Raw genomic sequence first — 18,060 nt, 5'->3', positions numbered from 1 at the left:
CAGCCTATGCAATGGGGGGCAATCTCAAAAGGCCGCGACCTCAACAGTTCTCTGATCTGGATGACAGACCAAGAAAGCGGCAGGCCGCACCAGACGTAGTGCCTCGAAATGACGGCAGCGGGGCATTTCATAGAGCGATGGAGCCGAGCACCCGGTCGGAGTTGCATGGCGCCGGCATTCAACACTCGGGCTCCGGTAGTTTCAGTGCTCGCGATATCTACTTTGGTAGGCCCTCTTTTCCTTTTCTAGGCGTTATCCGACCTGACTGACCATCAATGAAGGAGCAACATCCGACGGCGACAGCGACTTTCTTAAGGACCTGCATGTAACCGATCCCCGCGACGATAAGACGCGCATCGAGCGCACAAAGGGCGGCCTGCTGCGAGATTCATACCGCTGGATCCTCGACCATGACGACTTCCAGCGATGGCGCGACGACGAGCAGAGCCGGCTGCTTTGGATCAAGGGCGATCCCGGCAAGGGCAAAACAATGCTGCTCTGTGGTATTGTTGATGAGCTGGAGAAGCTGCCTGGAGGTCCTCCTACGCTGTCCTACTTCTTTTGCCAAGCTACCGACATACGCCTGAACAACGTAACAGCCGTGCTTCGCGGCCTTATTTATCGGCTCCTTGATCAAGAGCCCACCCTTATTAGGCGTGTGCGAAAGAAATACGACCATACAGGCAAGAAGCTATTTGAGGATGCCAACAGCTGGGACGCCCTGTCCAAGATGCTCTTGGACATCTTAGAGGAGCCAAGCTTGCAGAACACCTATCTAGTCATTGATGCGCTCGACGAGTGCGAGACGAATCTCGACCTGCTTCTTCACCTTATTGTCCACATATCCTCATCATCCCGCGCAAAACTGATCGTCTCCAGCCGCAACAGACACGACATTGAGGACAATATATGGCCAACTGAGACCCAGACACGACTAGTCTTAGAACTAAAGGAAAACGCACGGCATGTATCCTGGGCTGTAAATGTATACATCACCCAGCGTGTTTCAGAGCTTTCGCAATTACAAGGAGATATATTACTCCAAGATCAAGTCCGACAAAAAATGCAGGTAAAGGCCGATGGGACTTTCCTTTGGGTAGCCCTAGTCGTTCAAGAGCTTCGTCAGGCGCAGAGCTGGGAGGTTCTAGATATTTTAGATGACGTCCCAGCCGGGTTGGATGAGCTATACAGACGGATGGTGCGCCAAATACAACAGCTACGGCGGAATAATTCTGTATTCTGCCACAGCCTTCTTTCAACAATCACCACCGCGTATCGCCCACTTCACCTGGATGAGTTGCGGGCCCTTGCCGACTTGCCGCTAAACATATCTAACATGCGACAGCACGTCGTCAAAATAGTGGCTTTATGCGGGCCATTTCTTACAGTACGAGACAGTGTTGTTTACCTTGTTCACCAGTCAGCTAAGGACTTTTTAATGCTGGATAGCTATCTTTTTCCATCTGGCTTGGCAGCAAGACACAACACCATCGCCTCGAAATCGATCCAGGTCATGTCGAGAACACTCCGACGCGACGTATATAACCTGCGCGCGCCGGGATTTCCTATTAACCAAGTCAGGCCGCCCGAACCCAACCCACTCGCACCGGCCCGGTATTCCTGCGTGTACTGGGTCAACCATCTGGCGGACGGGAATCCTGCGGGACAAGAACTGCACAACCAAGACCTTCAGGACGGCGGATCGGTTTATAGATTCTTGAAACAGCACTACCTTCACTGGCTGGAGGCGCTGAGCCTTGTACAGAGCATGTCAGAAGGTATTCTCCAAATGTCTAAGTTAGTACATCTAGCTCAGGTTCGTCTCAGTCGATATATTCCAGGCTGTATATTAGTACTAACATTGTATAGGTGTCTATGGAAACCTCTAAGCTGACGAAGCTAGCTTGTGATGGACTACGGTTCATTCGGACGCATAGAACGAGTATAGAGAGCAGTCCACTTCAGACGTATGCTTCAGCACTCATGTTTAGCCCAATGCGTAGCATTATAAGAGAGCTATTTCATCAGCAAGAGCCTTCCTGGATAGTCATGAAGCCTTGTATGGAAGATGAGTGGAACGCATGCCTACAGACGTTTGAGGGCCATAGCGACTGGGTCAGCTCAGTGGCATTCTCAGGCGATAGTATGCAGCTAGCGTCAGCATCAGGCGACTGCACCGTCAAGGTCTGGGACAAGGCTACAGGCCATTGTCTCCAGACCCTGGAGGGCCATAGTGCTGAAGTCACCTCAGTGGCCTTCTCAGGCGACAGCACGCAGCTGGCATCAGCGTCGCAGGACCGCACTATTAAGATCTGGGACACTGCCACAGGCCAGTGTCAGCAGACGTTTGAGGGCCATAGAATCTGGGTCGACTCGGTGGCCTTCTCAGGCGATAACGCGCAGCTGGCGTCGGCATCAGGCAAATGTGTCAAGGTCTGGGATAGGGTTACAGGCCATTGTCTCCAGACGCTAGAGGGCCATAGTGATGAAGTCACCTTAGTGGCCTTCTCAGGCGACAGCACCCAGCTAGCATCAGCGTCGCGGGACCACACCGTTAAGATCTGGGACAGCGCCAAAGGCTTGTGTCTGTGGACGCTGAAAGGCCACAGCAATATTGTCTGGTCAGTAGCCTTTTCAAACGATAATATGCAGCTAGCATCAGCATCAGCTGACTACACTGTTAAGGTCTGGGACAGGGCTACAGGCTGGTGTCTGTGGACGCTAGAAGGCCATAGCGATAATGTCTGGTCGGTAGCCTTCTCAGATGATAACACGCAGCTAGCATCAGCATCAGGCGACTGCACCGTCAAGGTTTGGAACAGGGATACAGGCCAGTGTCAACAGACGCTTAAGGGCCATAGCAGCTGGGTCAAGTCGGTAGCCTTCTCAGGCGATGGCATGCAGCTAGCGTCAGCATCATATGACTGCACCGTTAAGATCTGGGACAGGGCTACAGTCCAGAGCCTCCAGACTACTAAGAGCCATGGCGACAGCATACGCTTGGTGACCTTCTCAAATGATGGCATGCAGCTGGCATCAGCATCAGGCTATTGTACTAAGGTTTGGGACATAGCAACAGGCCAGTGTCTACAAACACTTGAGGGCCATAGCGATACTGTTATGTCAGTAGCCTTTACAGGGGATGGCATGCAGCTGGCATCAGCATCGTGGGACCGCACTGTCAAGATCTGGGACAGCGCTACAGGCCAGTGTCTTTATACTCTTGAGGGTCATAGCGATGGCGTTACCTTAGTAGCCTATTCAAGTGATGGCACTCAGCTGGCCTCAGCGTCAGAGGACTACACTTTCAAGGTCTGGGACGCTGTGGGGGGCCAATGTCTGTGGACGCTTAAGGGCCATAATATGATTATCACCTCAGTGGCCTTCTCTAACAATAGGACGCAGCTGGCATCAACATCGAATGACGGCACCGTCAAGATCTGGGACTGCACTACAGGCCAGTGTCTCCATACTCTCAGTGGCCATAGCGGTATTGTTTACTCAGTGGCCTTCTCGGGCGATGGCATGCAGCTGGCCTCATCATCGCAGGACTGCACCGTCAAGATCTGGGACGATGCATCTGGCCAGTGTATCCAGACTCTTAAGCACCGCGTTGGTATCATCCCGGTAGCCTTCTCAGGCGATTGCATGCGGCTGGCATCAGCGTCGTACGACGGCATTGTTAATGTCTGGAATGGGGCCACAGGCCAGTGTCTCCAGACTATTGATATAGGTCGATCGCTCGATTATATCTCTTTTTCAAAAGACGGCTTGCAGCTCTATACGAAAATAGGTGCTATCGACCTGGAAAGGACATCTACTATAAGTACAACAGGGCCACCACTGCCGACAAATGCAATAGAAACGCCTCATTTTCACGGCTACGCAATTAGTCCTAACGGAGTGTGGATTACGCGGGACTCTGTGAACCTCCTGTGGCTGCCGCCAGAGTACCGGCAGGCGGTATCGACTGTAGTAGGGTCTACAGTTGCCATTGGCTGTGCTTCAGGCCAATTATTGATTTTGCGGTTCTCACAGAACGAGCTAGGTGTTTAGGAATCTCTCACTCTCTCAAAAAAATTTCGTTCTTTCTTCTCGAGTTTTTCTTCTGCTCTAACAACTGATCCTTTTTTCCTTCACTATAGCGTGCCATGGGTAGGGCGCAAGAGGAGTCGGTTGTTCAGAGTTCACTAGTACGACTTTAGCACCTTCTAGACGTTTCTGTCCTATCTGTACAAGACTATCTATTTCGCAAAACTCCGGCAGCATGGTTTGTGACTGCCCTACCCACTGGAAACATGGTTGTCACCCTCCTGTAGTTCATGTCTCAAGTGACAAGTCTTGTATGCGTTAATAAATGTGGTCGCTCAGAGCCAGAACATTCCTACTTCCTCAACGTCATGCCACGCTTGCTACCCGGCCTCTGGATTCGTGACACTGGGCGGAAAAGAAATCTTATCAGTTTCAGGTGCCCACAACGGCATCAAGGGAATGTGCCACGAAGTAAGGTCGGTGTTCTTTGTCGCCGTGTGCTGTGGCGGCAGCAAGAAAGAGCTCCCAAGATGTGGCTGAGCATGGTATCAGACCGCGGATTGGAATATTGTTGCATCCGTGGCGCAGACATATAAAATAGGGTGGTTGCACGGATCTATATAGCTATAACAGGTACAGGAGAACGGGATAAATGGAATTGAAGCGGACGTGTGGCTAAGAAACTACATTTGAGGATGACGTGTCCAAGAATGGTGAAGTCGTCGGATATAATGATGGCCACCTCCGGCTTGTCAAAGGGCTTCAAGACCTAGAGCTTTATTGTAAGGCACTTGGCATGTATACTTCATCATCAAGTACATATCAGTCTGAATTATTAGGTCCGATGCATTCCTATGAACTTGTGCTAGATGCTGTGGGCGGCAACCCGAATGGCAACAAAATACACATAACGCAATATCCCTCTCCGCCCTCTTTCAAGCCACGAAGCAATCCATCCTTCGCCCAACCTCGCCACAACACAACCTCCAGCCACAACACTACTTACTAAGTAAGGCACAGCCAGCCACATACCTACGCCACCCATGCTACACCGAGTCAGTCTACCCACCGCAACTAATGAAGCCACGCTCACCGGACCTCGAAGCACGGGACACGAAATTAGCCACGTTGCTCACTTTGAACCGAGCCGACTGTAAGGCGTTTAAATCTCTGCCAGCAGCCAGAATCGCACTGATACCATGGCACCGATTTTGGTGGAACGCAGAGCTGGGACTTGTGCAGTATGGCCAAGACGGCCTCCCCCCTTCTTACTAATACCGGTACTAATACGTACAGAGTGTTGTGCTTCACACTTGTGCACTCGTTCACTTGTCCGGGTTGGGTCTCTTCTCTAGCGCGGCGGCCCGGGCCGTTGCAACGGTGCAGTGTCTTACCCACTAATTTTGTGACACACCCCCAGGCCTTGGGGCAACCGCACGGCATACCGATACTTACACCTTTTTCCTGCCTCAACCCGGAGCATTCGGGGCCGAGGTGCATCCGGACTCGGGTACAAGGCAAGGCGGGCAGTTAGAGCGAGCGCTGCCCCTTCCGCTTCTCTTGGAGCATCGCACGAACCGGAAGGTTGCAATAAGACATCCCATCCAGTCCAGTCCGCCGTGCCTGCCTTTCACCCGGCTTCTCTTCTCTTCTTTATACCTCCTTCCTCTCTCGCCATGATGATAACCGCACCGAGTCTCCCAGCAACGTGGTGCATAACACAACAACCCCCCCCCTTCTTCGTCCCTCCTGCCTCCATTCTTCCCCCAGTCCCGGCTCTCCGCAACCACCCAACATAGACAGTCAGTCAACATCGCGACAGTTCACACACACACACACACACACAATCCATGGAATGAACCGTCGCTAATCCTCACTTTTGTGCCCGTCTGTTCTTTGGCTTACTTCCCGGCTCCATTGATTTCGTCGCCGCACCTGGTATAAATCGCATCTTCATCCTATCCCGACACTCAATCCACTCTCAGTGTCAGTCTTTGTTCCCCAGAGTCCATGGCAACCCCTGCTGCCACTCGCCATCTCGACCCCAACCTCGACGCGTCCCTACGGCCTTACATTGCCGAGCTTGTCGCTGCCATCACCCAGCCTGCCCTTTCACAGGCAAGGATCTACCCCCGCCTGCGGCAGATCGAGACCGAGCTCGCCTCCCGACACCCGCCGCACTGCATCGACCCAAGCCAGCTGCGTCGTCTTCTGCCCAACCACACCGTCATCGCCCTGCTGCCCGCGTTGCCGCCTGACTCCTTCGCCGTGCCGAGCCGTCTGATTGCCCCGAAGCTGAAGAAGGCGGCCGAAATCTGGCGTGTTGAGCCGAGGCAAATCCTCTTCTCGGTCGCCTACGACCACTGCAACCAAGGACAGAAGTTCTTCACGGCCCTGCACGACTTGGCCAAGCAATCGCCAGACTGGGCGCGCTCCCTCGACCTCCTCCACCTCTGCGCCTCGGAACGCCGCGCCGCCTACATCCCTCGTCGCGGCCAAAAAAGGCAGCCGGGCATCAGCCTGATCGACGTCGGCACCGCCATCTCCAGACTACCTGACGCAGCAGTCGAGCAAGATAGCAACGACCCCCAAGACGGCGACAACCCCCAAGACGGCGACAACCCCCAAGACGACGACAACCCCCAAGACGACGACAACCCCCAAGACGACGACAACCCCCAAGACGACGACAACCCCCAAGACGGTGTTGGGCAGGAAAACACAACTCACAAACAGCCTGAACAACCAAGGTCCAACGTGTTCGGGGCCTCCTCACCTAAGGGCGAAGATTTGCCGCTTCCCGCTACGCCGCCTCCCGTAACTCCAACTCCTCCGTCACTGCCTTCCCCCGACCAAGAGTACTGTATTTGGCCATCCTCAGAGGGCCACTGTGAATACTCCGAAACGCTAGAGACGTGCCATCGCCGAGAATCACCCTCCACGCCAGTTGAACCGTCCTTCAAAGGACTCTTCCCCGTTTTCACCCCTGGCAGTTCCAGCAGGTCGACACCAGCGCCCTCAGAAGCACCCTTCCCAAAACTAGTTGCCATATCGAGATCGCAACCAAAAGGCATGTCCCATTCGCCGGAACGCAAGAGGCCACGTCGCGACTCACAGCTCTTCATGCTCATCTCGCCCGATGAAGTCGGCGAGCTTCTGGACCCAACCGCATGGGTGAAGGGAGGATGGTTAAACGAGGCAATGGGCACCGTCTGCGAGAGCCAAGGACCGAGCGTCTATTGCATCGACACTTTGGAGACGCCAAAGATGCTGCAGGATAGCTACGTCCCATCCCGCCGCGTCGCCAAGCAGGTCATCGAAGGGGAGATGGGGCTGCTCCCGCTTAACATCAACGAGAATCACTGGGTGCTCGTCGCCGTTCATCACAGCGGCGGGATGGCCACTGCTGTTGACCTGTGCGACTCGCTCCCGGCAAGGAACACAATCAAAGAAGCCCGGCGTCTAGCCGACGCCTTTGTGCGCAACTATCTCCCAAAGACCCCGATCCAACGCCGCAGAGCCGTCCAATACGCGAGCCCAATCCAGCCCAATCACTACGACTGCGGCGTCTTCACATTTGCCTCTGGGCTCGCCATGCTGGCGCGTCGACCAATGCCCCGGGAGCTACGCGGCGACCTCTGGCGGCGCGTAATGGCCACTTGTCTCAGCCACGGGGTGGCGGACTGGGAGACGCTGATCCCTCGGCGCCAGAAGCAATCATTAGACCCTCCCGACATCAATACACTTCCCGACGCGATCGCTGAGCAGAGCACGCTCAAGCGGTTCCACAAGATGTCACAAACGTTGGGCAAGTGGCAGCAAGAGACGAGACAGCGGCTGCGACAGCAGCTGGAGGAGGATGCAAGGGCCTCAGATGGACTAATTTCCAATGTCGCCTTCGCCGTTGCGGTCTTTAAGGTGCTGCTACAGAGGGCGGAAGGTGAAGAATCGAGGTTGGCTAAGGAGGTTGAGAAAGCGACCGATCTGGAAGGGTTGGTTGGCGAGGCACATGCGAGCCAGCTGAGTGCCAAACTATCCAACACACTTGAAAAGGTCCAGCGGACACGCGCCCGAATGACGGCGGCATTGGAGGGGGTTGTATCACTCGACGGGCGGCTTGCGGGCTCGGGCGAGGACATTGAGCAGGAGCTCGAGATGCTGGACGGCTAAAGTCCCGGCGAGGCAGACCCGGATGTGTATCTATTGCCGTCGACTTCATCACGATGCATTGGTTTCAATTGGTCCAGGACACACACGCCAGGGCATGGAGGCGTCAGGCCAACAAAAAGATTTCCTCTCTTCTTTTGGTGTCGCAGGATGCAGGATGCAGAGTACATAGTGCAGGGAATACCCTTCGATAGCTGCGAACTAAAGTACAGTGATTACCGATTGCCGTTGCATTACACTATGTTGCGTCGTGTTGGTTGTGATTTGTGTAATGTGCAAGAAGAGGGACGGGAGAGGGTGCGATGACGGGCCAAAGAGGGCCGTGGCTGGCCGTGGATGGTCCAAGGTAGTCAAGTGTTGCTCCCGCAAAACAGGTCCGCTGATGGGGAAGCACACCCAAGACACCGACCGTATCGCAGGTCATGGTTTCGGCCCTAAAATGTATGACCTTGATCTTCATCACAGCAGTTGTAGTGGGTCATGCCCGCACCTCTAGCCTGAGAGTGTGGGCGAACCACTGCAACCCACTGTAAACCATGCAGGTGAGGGAGGCCCACTGCAATAAGGATGAATGTCATGGTTTTGGCCCTAATATGTATGACCTTAATCTTCAATACAGCGAAGTCACGGTGGGCCAAAAGTACGAACTCTCTCCTCCTCGACCCGCTGTGACTTTGGGACGCTGAGGAACCTGAATCTGGGGGTTTTTTTTTCTTAAAAGTATCCAAACACTCATGTCCTCGTCCCGCCCCGCCGCAATCCGTAACCCGCAATCCGCAATCCAAATCCGCAATTAGAGGATGCACTCTCATGGCCTCAACTAGCAGCAGCCGCGCATCACAAGCGCAACAATTAGGGGATTTTTTTCTTATCACTGCTGCAATTCAAGTCTATAGAACCACCGAGGAAAGGATGCAAACCAATGCCGCTTTCTGAGTATTGTTGTTGCTTAAGCTCATTACACGCGATGAAGTCTTCTGCACACTTGGCAGTCACAAGTTATGGGGTTGATTTGTCAGCGACACGCCGTGGTGCTGCGCCGCACAAGGCTGTCGATTAGGATGCCGACTCCTCCTCTCCGCCAGCAAGGAGAACGACGATCTCCGGCCTTACAACTTCCAGCTCTCGACAGCAGAGCATGAACACGTTGTCGCAACACAAAACAAGATTTGACGACGACATGATATGGTGCACCCCGACCCCGACGAGGCGCGACATTCACTTGCATTCAACAACTTGCGATGACCAGCTACCCTCAACCACGCCGTTTCGAGGACTTCCGTATTGCCGTAATATGCGCACTGGCCCGCGAATACGATGCCGTCATCCTGGCTTTCGACGAGATATGGAACGATGATGGAGATGGGCGCGGGCCTGCGCCCAGGCAACACAACAATCACACGCTGGGGCGGATTGGAGTTCATAATGTTGTTTTGGTCCTTCTCCCCAACATGGGAAAGGTCAGCGCAGCCAACGAGGTAGTTCGGCTCCGGTCCATCTATGTTGGGGTGGAGATAGCCTTCTTAACTGGGATCTGTGGGGGAGTGCCTAGCCCGGGGACCGATCATGAGGTGCTGCTTGGGGATGTGGTGATCGGCAAAAGCATTGTGCAGTATGACCTGGGCCGACAATACCCTGGCAAGTTTCGCAGGAAAGACGGTGTTGAAGACAGCCTGGGCCGACTCAACAAAGATGTCCGTTCTTTTCTCGCCACCTACGAGACGCAACATGGCCGGGACGAATTACAGCGCCGGATCACCAAGGTCCTTGAGCAAATCCAACAGATGACCATCGATGCATATAACCGAAGCTGCTACGATCGCCCTGCAGTCGAAGAGGACTCGCTTTTCGAGCCGACCTATCTTCACAGACACCGAGATCAGCCAGGCTGTAGCTGTAGTGAATCCACTATGTGTGACGGAGCCATCAAAGCGTCGTGCGAGGAGCTTAAATGCGATGTCACACATCAAGTGTTGAGGAAACGACTGGAGTATAAGAGGTTTGAGTTGCAAACACATGTTGGGCGCATTGGGTCGGGTGATACAGTGATGAAATCAGGCGAACATCGGGATAGGGTTGCTCAAGAACATGACATTATCGCCTTTGAGATGGAGGGGGCGGGTGTGTGGGAAGAGATCCCATGCATTATTGTTAAAGGGGTGTGTGACTACGCCGACAGTCATAAAAACAAGTTGTGGCAGGACTTCGCCGCTGCAATGGCGGCCTCAGCGACAAAGGCGCTTATGGAGCGCTATGTTTGCAGGACTCCCAGGACAAGCTGTATGTGACTAAACCTAAGCCCTCAACTGCTGCTAACAAACGATGGCTGATGTCAATTCAGCCGACCCCACTCCTACTATGTTTACGCTTGCCCCTGTTCTATCAGGCGTTGTAGGGACGAGTCGCTTTGTTGGTAGAGGCGACGAACTCAGACGTCTGCATGAGGCGCTGAAATGGACGGGCGAGCGCCGCACCGCCGTGCTGCAGGGTCTAGGCGGCATGGGAAAGACTCAGTTATCGATAGAGTACATGAAGCGGCATCGCGGCGACTACTCGGCCATGCTTTGGCTCAACGCAAGAGATGAGACATCACTCAGGCAAAGCTTCCAACTAGCGGCCCGGCGAATCTTACGGGAGCACCCGACTGTGGCGTATGTACAGAATGCCATGGTTAATCAGGACCTCGACGAGACGATGGAAGCCGTGAAGCGATGGCTAGATGAAGCGAGAAACGACCGCTGGCTTCTTGTCTACGATAACTACGATGATGTCAAATTTGATGGCCACGGTGGTGCGGATCAAAGTGCCCTACGTATTGCGGAGGAGAGTGGGGCTGTCTCTAGCAAGACAAGTTAAACTGAGGCAGCAGACTTAAAGGCGTACGACATCCGTCGATACTTCCCCGAAACCGACCACGGCGCCATCGTCATTACAACCCGATCCTCAACAGTGAAACTAGGGCAGTTGATCCGGCTGAGTAAGCTAGGCGACGTTAAAGACAGCTTAGCTATACTGGAGTCAACATCCAATCGTGCTCATCTAAGCCAGAGTAAGTGGTTCGAACGAGCAGTGTGGGTGGGGCTGATTCATTAAAATAGATCCCGATGCTTATACGCTTGCGCAGCGACTTGACGGCCTTCCGCTTGCCCTCTCAACGGCCGGAGCGTACCTCAACCAAGTATCGACGACTTGCGCCGAGTATCTCCGGCTGTACGACGAATCATGGCTGCGATTACAGAGAGAGAGTCCGCAGCTACTAGAATACGACCAGGCGTTATACTCGACGTGGGAAGTCTCATTTAACCATGTTCAGCAGCAAAGCAGAGGTGCAGCTATGCTCCTTCGACTTTGGGCATATCTCGACAACGAGGACCTATGGTACGAACTGCTGCAGGAGGGGGGGTCTAAGGGGCCGGTTTGGCTACAAGACATAACGGAAGACACGCTCAGCTTCAACGCAACAATAAGACTTCTTTGCGAACATGGACTAGTAGAGGCGGACCTTACTATAAATAAGACTGGGGGAGAGTCACTAGGATATAGTGTGTATGGATGTGTTCATGCGTGGATGATACACGTACTGAACACAGGAGTCGATGAGGAGATGTCTTTAATAGCGATGAGATGCGTAGCATCGCATGTCCCAAGCAATGAGGAGCAAGAGTATTGGACGGTGTAAAGACGACTTTTACAACATGCAGACCGATGCATCACAAGGACAGCGACAGATGCAGCAGAGGAAGAAGATGCATGGATGTTTCACAAGCTAGGCCTCCTCTACGTATACCATAGCCGACTTAAGGAGGCCGAGGCGATGTGCAAGCAGGCTCTTCAAGGCTACGAGAAGGCATAGGGACCAGACCACACGTCAACACTCGACACGGTCAACAATCTAGGCAACATCTACAAGGACTAGGGCCGACTTAAGGAGGCCGAGGCGATGTACGAGCGGGCTCTTTAAGGCTACGAGAAGGCATGGGGACCAGACCACACGTCAACACTCAACACGGTCAACAATCTAGGCCTCCTCTACTTGGACCAAGGCCGACTTAAGGAGGCCGAGGCGATATACAAGCGGGCTCTTTAAGGCTACGAGAAGGCATGGGGACCAGACCACACGTCAACACTCGACACGGTCGATAATCTAGGTATTCTCTACTACAAACAGGGCCGACTTAAGGAAGCCGAGGCGATGTGCAAGCAGGCTCTTCAAGGCTACGAGAAGGCACTAGGACCAGACCACACGTCAACACTCGACACGGTCAACAATCTAGGCAACCTCTACGCAGACCAGGGCCGACTCAAGGAGGCCGAGGCGATGTACCAGCGGGCTCTTCAAGGCAAGGAGAAGGCATAGGGACCAGACCACACGTCAACACTCAACACGGTCAACAATCTAGGCCTCCTCTACTCGGACCAAGGCCGACTCAAGGAGGCCGAGGCGATGTACGAGCGGGCTCTTCAAGGCTACGAGAAGGCATGGGGACCAGACCACACGTCAACACTCGACACGGTCAACAATCTAGGCAACATCTACAAGGACCAGGGCCGACTCAAGGAGGCCGAAGCGATGTACCAGCAGGCTCTTCAAGGCAAGGAGAAGGCACTGGGACCAGACGCCATAAAGACATACATTCCCGCCTTGAACACGCTTGAGAACCTCGGCTCGTTATTTAAGAAGCTTGGCGAGAATAGTAAAGCTATCTCGTTCTACCAACGGGCACAGAACGGCTTTTTATCCGTATTAGGGCCCCAAAACAAGCGGTACCCATGTATATCTGACAAAATCAGCTTATTACAGCCTTGTACACAAGAGGTGGATATTTCGCCTAGCGTAGAGAAGCCAGGACGAGGACTGAAAGCTAGATGGAAGAGATTGACGGGACACTTGAAGGGGACGTAGACCCGCTTCAGACTATTCCTCATAGTTGCTACAGTACAGTAGAGCCGTAATATATCAGTGCTTAGCTAGGTCCCACCCTTTCCAGACCAGTATCTATGAATCATAACCCCCTGCATTATGTGCATTACAGCGGATCTTCTGCACAAGTGGATTTTTCTTACATTAGCAGCCAAAAGAGAACTGCAAGTGGAGCCAGCCTGCTTAGGCAGTTGCATGTACTAAAGGAGGCGGCGGCCGGAGCCGGGAGTGGATCTACCTATGCCGGGTTGGTTGCTAAGCGCGGCTCAAAGGCGATTGTGGATGTGAAGCAGCGGTAGTGGGAGGAGAGGGTGGTAGGCGTGGGTGTTGGTAAGAGTTGTAGTGAGGGCGAGGATGAGTGTAAGTGTGGGTGTGAGTTTGAAGGTGAGCGTGAGCGTGATGGTGAGTGTGATAGTGAATGTAATGGCGAGTGCGATGGTTGGTGAGTGTGATGGTGAGAGGGCAAATGGCGGCGTAGCGACAAGGGGACAGAGACGGTATTTGACCCTATAGATGCCGCGAACTCTGACCCCCCCCCTGCCGCGCCATGGCCGGCATCGTTCTCGTCCTCGTTCACCATCAGCAGCGTCCTCATCTAGGAATGAACCTCCACATATTGGGCCGGATTATGTCGAATATGCCGTCTCCCTGTCCACTTCACCCTGCTTGTACAGCTCGGCCAACTGCTCCTCCCTCTTGAGAAACAATTGCTGTATGACCATCATCCGCGCCACTGTGACGATGGCCGAGTACGCCCCGGTAAACCCCTCTGCCTTCTCCCAACCCCCATCCTCGCGGATCATCATGGCACGTCTTACATGCCAGGTTCACCCCAAGGTCTCAAAGAGAGAATTGCACGCCTTGCCATCTTCAAGACAGCGCAGCGTCCGTCTCTGCTGACAAATCTGTTCGCATTGACAACCGCGCTATGCAGCAACCCTAATGTTGACACCCTAAAACCTAGATGTAAGGCTAGACCTCTTTCTTCCCTCTATGCGAATCGGTTGGCGGGACTTTCAACTCAAGGTGGGTAACTAAAAAGGGTTGTTCGTTGGTTGGTGGGTGTAGGCGGAGATACGCGCGCATACGAAGCTCATAAAAGATGGAGCAATATTAGGTCTGTAGATCTTTTTTAGGGAAAATGAGGTGTTGTAGTTGGCTAGCAGGACTGTCGAACAGCAGAAGCCATAGTCCTAGCCGGTCGTCAATCGATGCTCGGGCGAATAAGATGAGCCGCTCGTTTATACCGTTTGCAGCTGGAAGTTACTAGGCAGCAGGCGGATTAAGAAGAAGCTGTCAGTCAGTCGGCATGGCGGGCGAGGCTGACAAAAGCGAACCGACATTTTGACCTTTATAAGGAAGGTTTAGCAATTCTGCAAACAGGCTACCAGTAGGATAGAGCATGGGGCGTAACAAGCAGCAACAGGGAGCACCGAATCTTGCCCAGAAGGCGGGGAGAGCATCGTCCGTTGCGAGATTTAAGCCACATACAAACACTTAAACAAGATGCCCCTCGCTTCCCCTCGCTACAAAACAGGGCTGTCAAAATAGTTGCACAAAAATGAAGCGAGATAGAGGACCTGTTGACAGGGCGAAGGAAATATGAACGAGGAACATGGCCTTGACTAGGGCCGGTGGTTGTCTGTCAACGTCGTTGCGTTCAGTCTGGCCCAGAAGTTCCTCATGTCCTCGTCCAGCTGGAAAAAGCACATGACGCGTGGGCTGCTCAGATCGTTCATCTCATGTGAATTTGAGCTGTGCTGTTCGATCACTTCCGCAGAGATCGACATGCTTCCCTTGTGAGTATGGCACCGTTTTAGGCACCACCGCGGAGCGCGGGGAATTGCGACTCGACTACGCGAACTTTGTGTCATGTGCGATGCAAAAAGTGATGGGCAAGGCGAGGTGCGATGACGGGGTTGAAGATGGCCACGGCCATGGTCCGCCATCACTCAGCGGGGCAGGTCCCTGTGATGAAGGTCAAGGTCATACTTTTTAGGGTCAAAACCATGACCTTAACCTTAGGATCCACTGTATTGAAGGTGCATGTCATGGTTTGGCCCTGAAAAGTACGGCCCACATCTTGATTACAGCACTGCCAGCCCACCCCCCTTAAGGCTGGAAGAGCAGAGTCCACTGAAGCCCACTGAGGACTTTCCCCAGCATCGAGTGGGACGTGCTAGCGAGGACCGGGTCGGCTGGTGGGGCGGTCAACGGCGACCGGTCCGGTGGCTCGTGGATCGCATCAGCCAGCCGGGCACCGCACTGGCGTGGCCATGAATCGCAGAGGTTAGGGGTGAGAGTGTGCGATTCCGGAACAGCGCGCTTGACGTATACAAGCGAGCATCCCACCATTTCAGCCCATACTTATGGGCGGACGACATCGTAAGCACGTCAAAGGAGGACGCGAGCGTACTGGGGCCGTCCAGGGCATGCGAAGACACCGACGACGAGACAGACCACGGCGACAGCGGCGACAGCCACGAAGAATACGATGGTATAGGTAGGTTCGGCAACCAGCGAGGAGGCAAACAGGCTGCAGCGAAAGAAGGCACAAGGAGCGTAGGGGCCAAGTGGACGTCGGACGGGATGAGGAGGGCGATGCAGAGGTACAGTTTCCGACTCATGGGCACGAAATTCAACATCAGTGGTTGGCGCCACATGATCGATCTCGACGAGGTACCGGGTCGACTTGGCGCGCTCGTTCCGGCAGATGATGGGGAGACACGCGAACTCACGAGTAACTACCTCGTTGTTTCCATGCAACCCGGTCCCGCATTCCAAGCCCACCACACAAGGACGAAACTATCTAAGAAGTATTGGTATGCCGCCGGCAAGTGTCAGAATCCACTTGGCTAGTTCTTTTCACCAATATCGAGACTCTTTGGGGCTTCCGAGGAGTCGTGGAACGACCGTAGTGGAGGTTGAGTCTGGGGTAACAAAGCCAGCTGTCGGTGTCATCTCCCTCGAGTGTTACAATGCACGGTCTTGCTTCCTTTTACTCTGTCCTCCACTTCTCCGCCGCTGGGTAACAGGGGGTCGGAATAGCCAAGGTGAAGCGTCTAGATGGTATCTTCTGCTTCCTTATGCATACGAAAAACAGGCATGTCTTCCTCACAACTTCTGTCATCGTTGGTTAGTTACTATATTGTTGCGAGAGCTTCATTCAGTGAGCTCTTTGTGAGCTCGGAGCTCTAGGCGTTGGGCTCGTCCCTGGCAGTAGCACATTACTAGCTGCCAAAAGCCAGACCATGCGAGCTCTTCCTCCACATTAAAGTTAGGAGAACACAAGCTCCTTTTTCCTCTAGAATCTCCATTCTACGCTGTGAAATCCTGTGGTATAAATTCTTTAACGCCCCTATTATTGCTAGTTCCGTGGACGGTAGTTGAAATAAAGGTATAAAGCTACGTCGCCGAGGCAAAACATGCTGCTCTTTCACTCCACTGAAATTGAATTCTTTACTCTAGCCTAGGCCTAACTTTTTCACTATGGCATATTGGGTGAAGAAGGTGCACTAGCCAAATGTGAGCGTTAGTCTGTTCCCAGAACGAAGCAGATATCAAACTTGACTAGGGATGACAAATGAAAGTGGCAGCAAGAGCAGCCCCCCAAAAACATGATGGGAACTTCTTTTTGCTCCGGATTGAAAACTCCAACGACGTTAACGGCTCTCCTTGACTCTAATTTTATTTGCCTGGTATGTTACGGTAGTCACTGGCGGGCATGTGCAAGCTGAAGTACACCTGAACTTCTTAGCATTCAAACGAAGACTAATGAGCGCGAATCGTTGAATATGGCAAGGAGGCGAATTCTTTGCCGGAGTTACACAGGTCTAAGTCCAAGGGAGTAGCTTTCTGTAAGGGACAACGATATCGCTAGCACTTGATTAACATGAAATGCGGCACCCTCCGGGCGAATGGTCTCAAACGAGACAAGGGGTTTGAAATTTGTTTTCGCACCTGTTTTCAGGCATTCCCGGGAAGTCCTCACGCTCTAGACTTGGCGACGGAACAAGGCGAGACATCATCTGCGGACTTGTGTTATGCTGTGTTACCCCGCTTGATTCCTCTCAACATCTGGGTGAGCGCGCCGAGATTAATAGTCAGACAACTTCCTACCACTGGTAGAAGGACGTAGCATAATTGACGATAGTGATTAATAATCCGTCTCGCAATGTTTGCCTATTTCAGTTGAGGAAGAAGGAAAAATACGCGTTGACCTGCCTCTGCGTGTCTCCTTTTCGCCTTTTAGTTCTACTCTGCTTACATAAAATTTAGAGGACATCGTGGAATGTCTCCCCAGTTATAAAAGAAGTACGGGTAGAAAATCTCACCTTTGGAACTTGAGGATGCAAGGAAGCGATGAAATGGTTTCATCATCAAAGCCTACCTCCACTCTAGGCCTCAAAAGCCGGCGAGGTTGGCAAGGGAGAGAAAGACAGGTCCACGTCTTTAGCTACGTCAGTCTCTCTTTTCTCTTTCAGAGATACACGTGAGACATTGGATCGGAGGCTCTAAACCTGCACTGTAGTCGACTAGTTGATGACCTGACAGACGTTAATAGTAAGGGGGCTAGTAAGTAGATATAAGAACACCAACTTCTAAAGCGATAATCCTAAATTCTTGGAACTAAACACTAATACTTTTTTCCTACCTCTCATAATACCAAAACTACACATGCAAGTACTATTAAATCTAAGACGTCCTCTCCGCTGCTGTAGGGATATTTTCTATAAGCTATCTCCATCTTCAAGCTCCATGTCATCTTGGTTGGACACAGTCTTGGTTCAAGACCAGCCTCAAGTCGCTATCCACGCTCCAATAGAAGCATCGTACGACATCAATACCGAAAACCCTACCAGCGACCACCTCGAGAACTTCCCAACCAGTACATGGGGTGACAACGACTGGCTACCCTGTAAATGGCGATACCAGCGGAC

The 18,060-nt window shown here is 53.0% G+C and overlaps 4 protein-coding genes across 4 annotated transcripts; all 4 read left to right on the top strand.

The window, feature by feature from the left end:
- Nucleotides 1-11: 11 nt before the first annotated feature.
- EsH8_XI_000075 (uncharacterized protein) lies at nt 12-4,056 on the top strand (the record flags this gene model as incomplete). The annotated part of the gene is made up of 3 exons (XM_083273983.1): nt 12-225; nt 282-1,816; nt 1,870-4,056. The coding sequence occupies 3 exons, from the start codon at nt 12-14 to the stop codon at nt 4,054-4,056; spliced, it is 3,936 nt and encodes a 1,311-aa protein (XP_083120319.1).
- A 1,986-nt stretch (nt 4,057-6,042) lies between these two features.
- Nucleotides 6,043-8,202, top strand: EsH8_XI_000074 (uncharacterized protein; the record flags this gene model as incomplete). The annotated part of the gene is made up of 1 exon (XM_083273982.1): nt 6,043-8,202. The coding sequence occupies one exon, from the start codon at nt 6,043-6,045 to the stop codon at nt 8,200-8,202; it is 2,160 nt and encodes a 719-aa protein (XP_083120318.1).
- Nucleotides 8,203-9,440: 1,238 nt separating this feature from the next.
- Nucleotides 9,441-12,556, top strand: EsH8_XI_000073 (uncharacterized protein; the record flags this gene model as incomplete). The annotated part of the gene is made up of 4 exons (XM_083273981.1): nt 9,441-10,479; nt 10,541-11,034; nt 11,077-11,176; nt 12,288-12,556. 4 exons carry the CDS (start codon nt 9,441-9,443, stop codon nt 12,554-12,556), a joined length of 1,902 nt encoding a protein of 633 aa, XP_083120317.1.
- An 87-nt stretch (nt 12,557-12,643) lies between these two features.
- Nucleotides 12,644-13,719, top strand: EsH8_XI_000072 (tetratricopeptide repeat protein; the record flags this gene model as incomplete). Its single annotated transcript, XM_083273980.1, has 2 exons — nt 12,644-12,893; nt 13,634-13,719. 2 exons carry the CDS (start codon nt 12,644-12,646, stop codon nt 13,717-13,719), a joined length of 336 nt encoding a protein of 111 aa, XP_083120316.1.
- Between the last annotated feature and the right edge of the window lie 4,341 nt (nt 13,720-18,060).

The sequence above is a fragment of the Colletotrichum jinshuiense genome, chromosome 11 (assembly GCF_051148585.1).
Source record: "Colletotrichum jinshuiense chromosome 11, complete sequence".
Taxonomy (NCBI): Eukaryota; Fungi; Ascomycota; class Sordariomycetes; order Glomerellales; family Glomerellaceae; genus Colletotrichum; species Colletotrichum jinshuiense.
The sequence above is the reverse complement of the archived record's forward strand: the minus strand, read 5'-3'. Positions and strand labels throughout refer to the sequence as shown.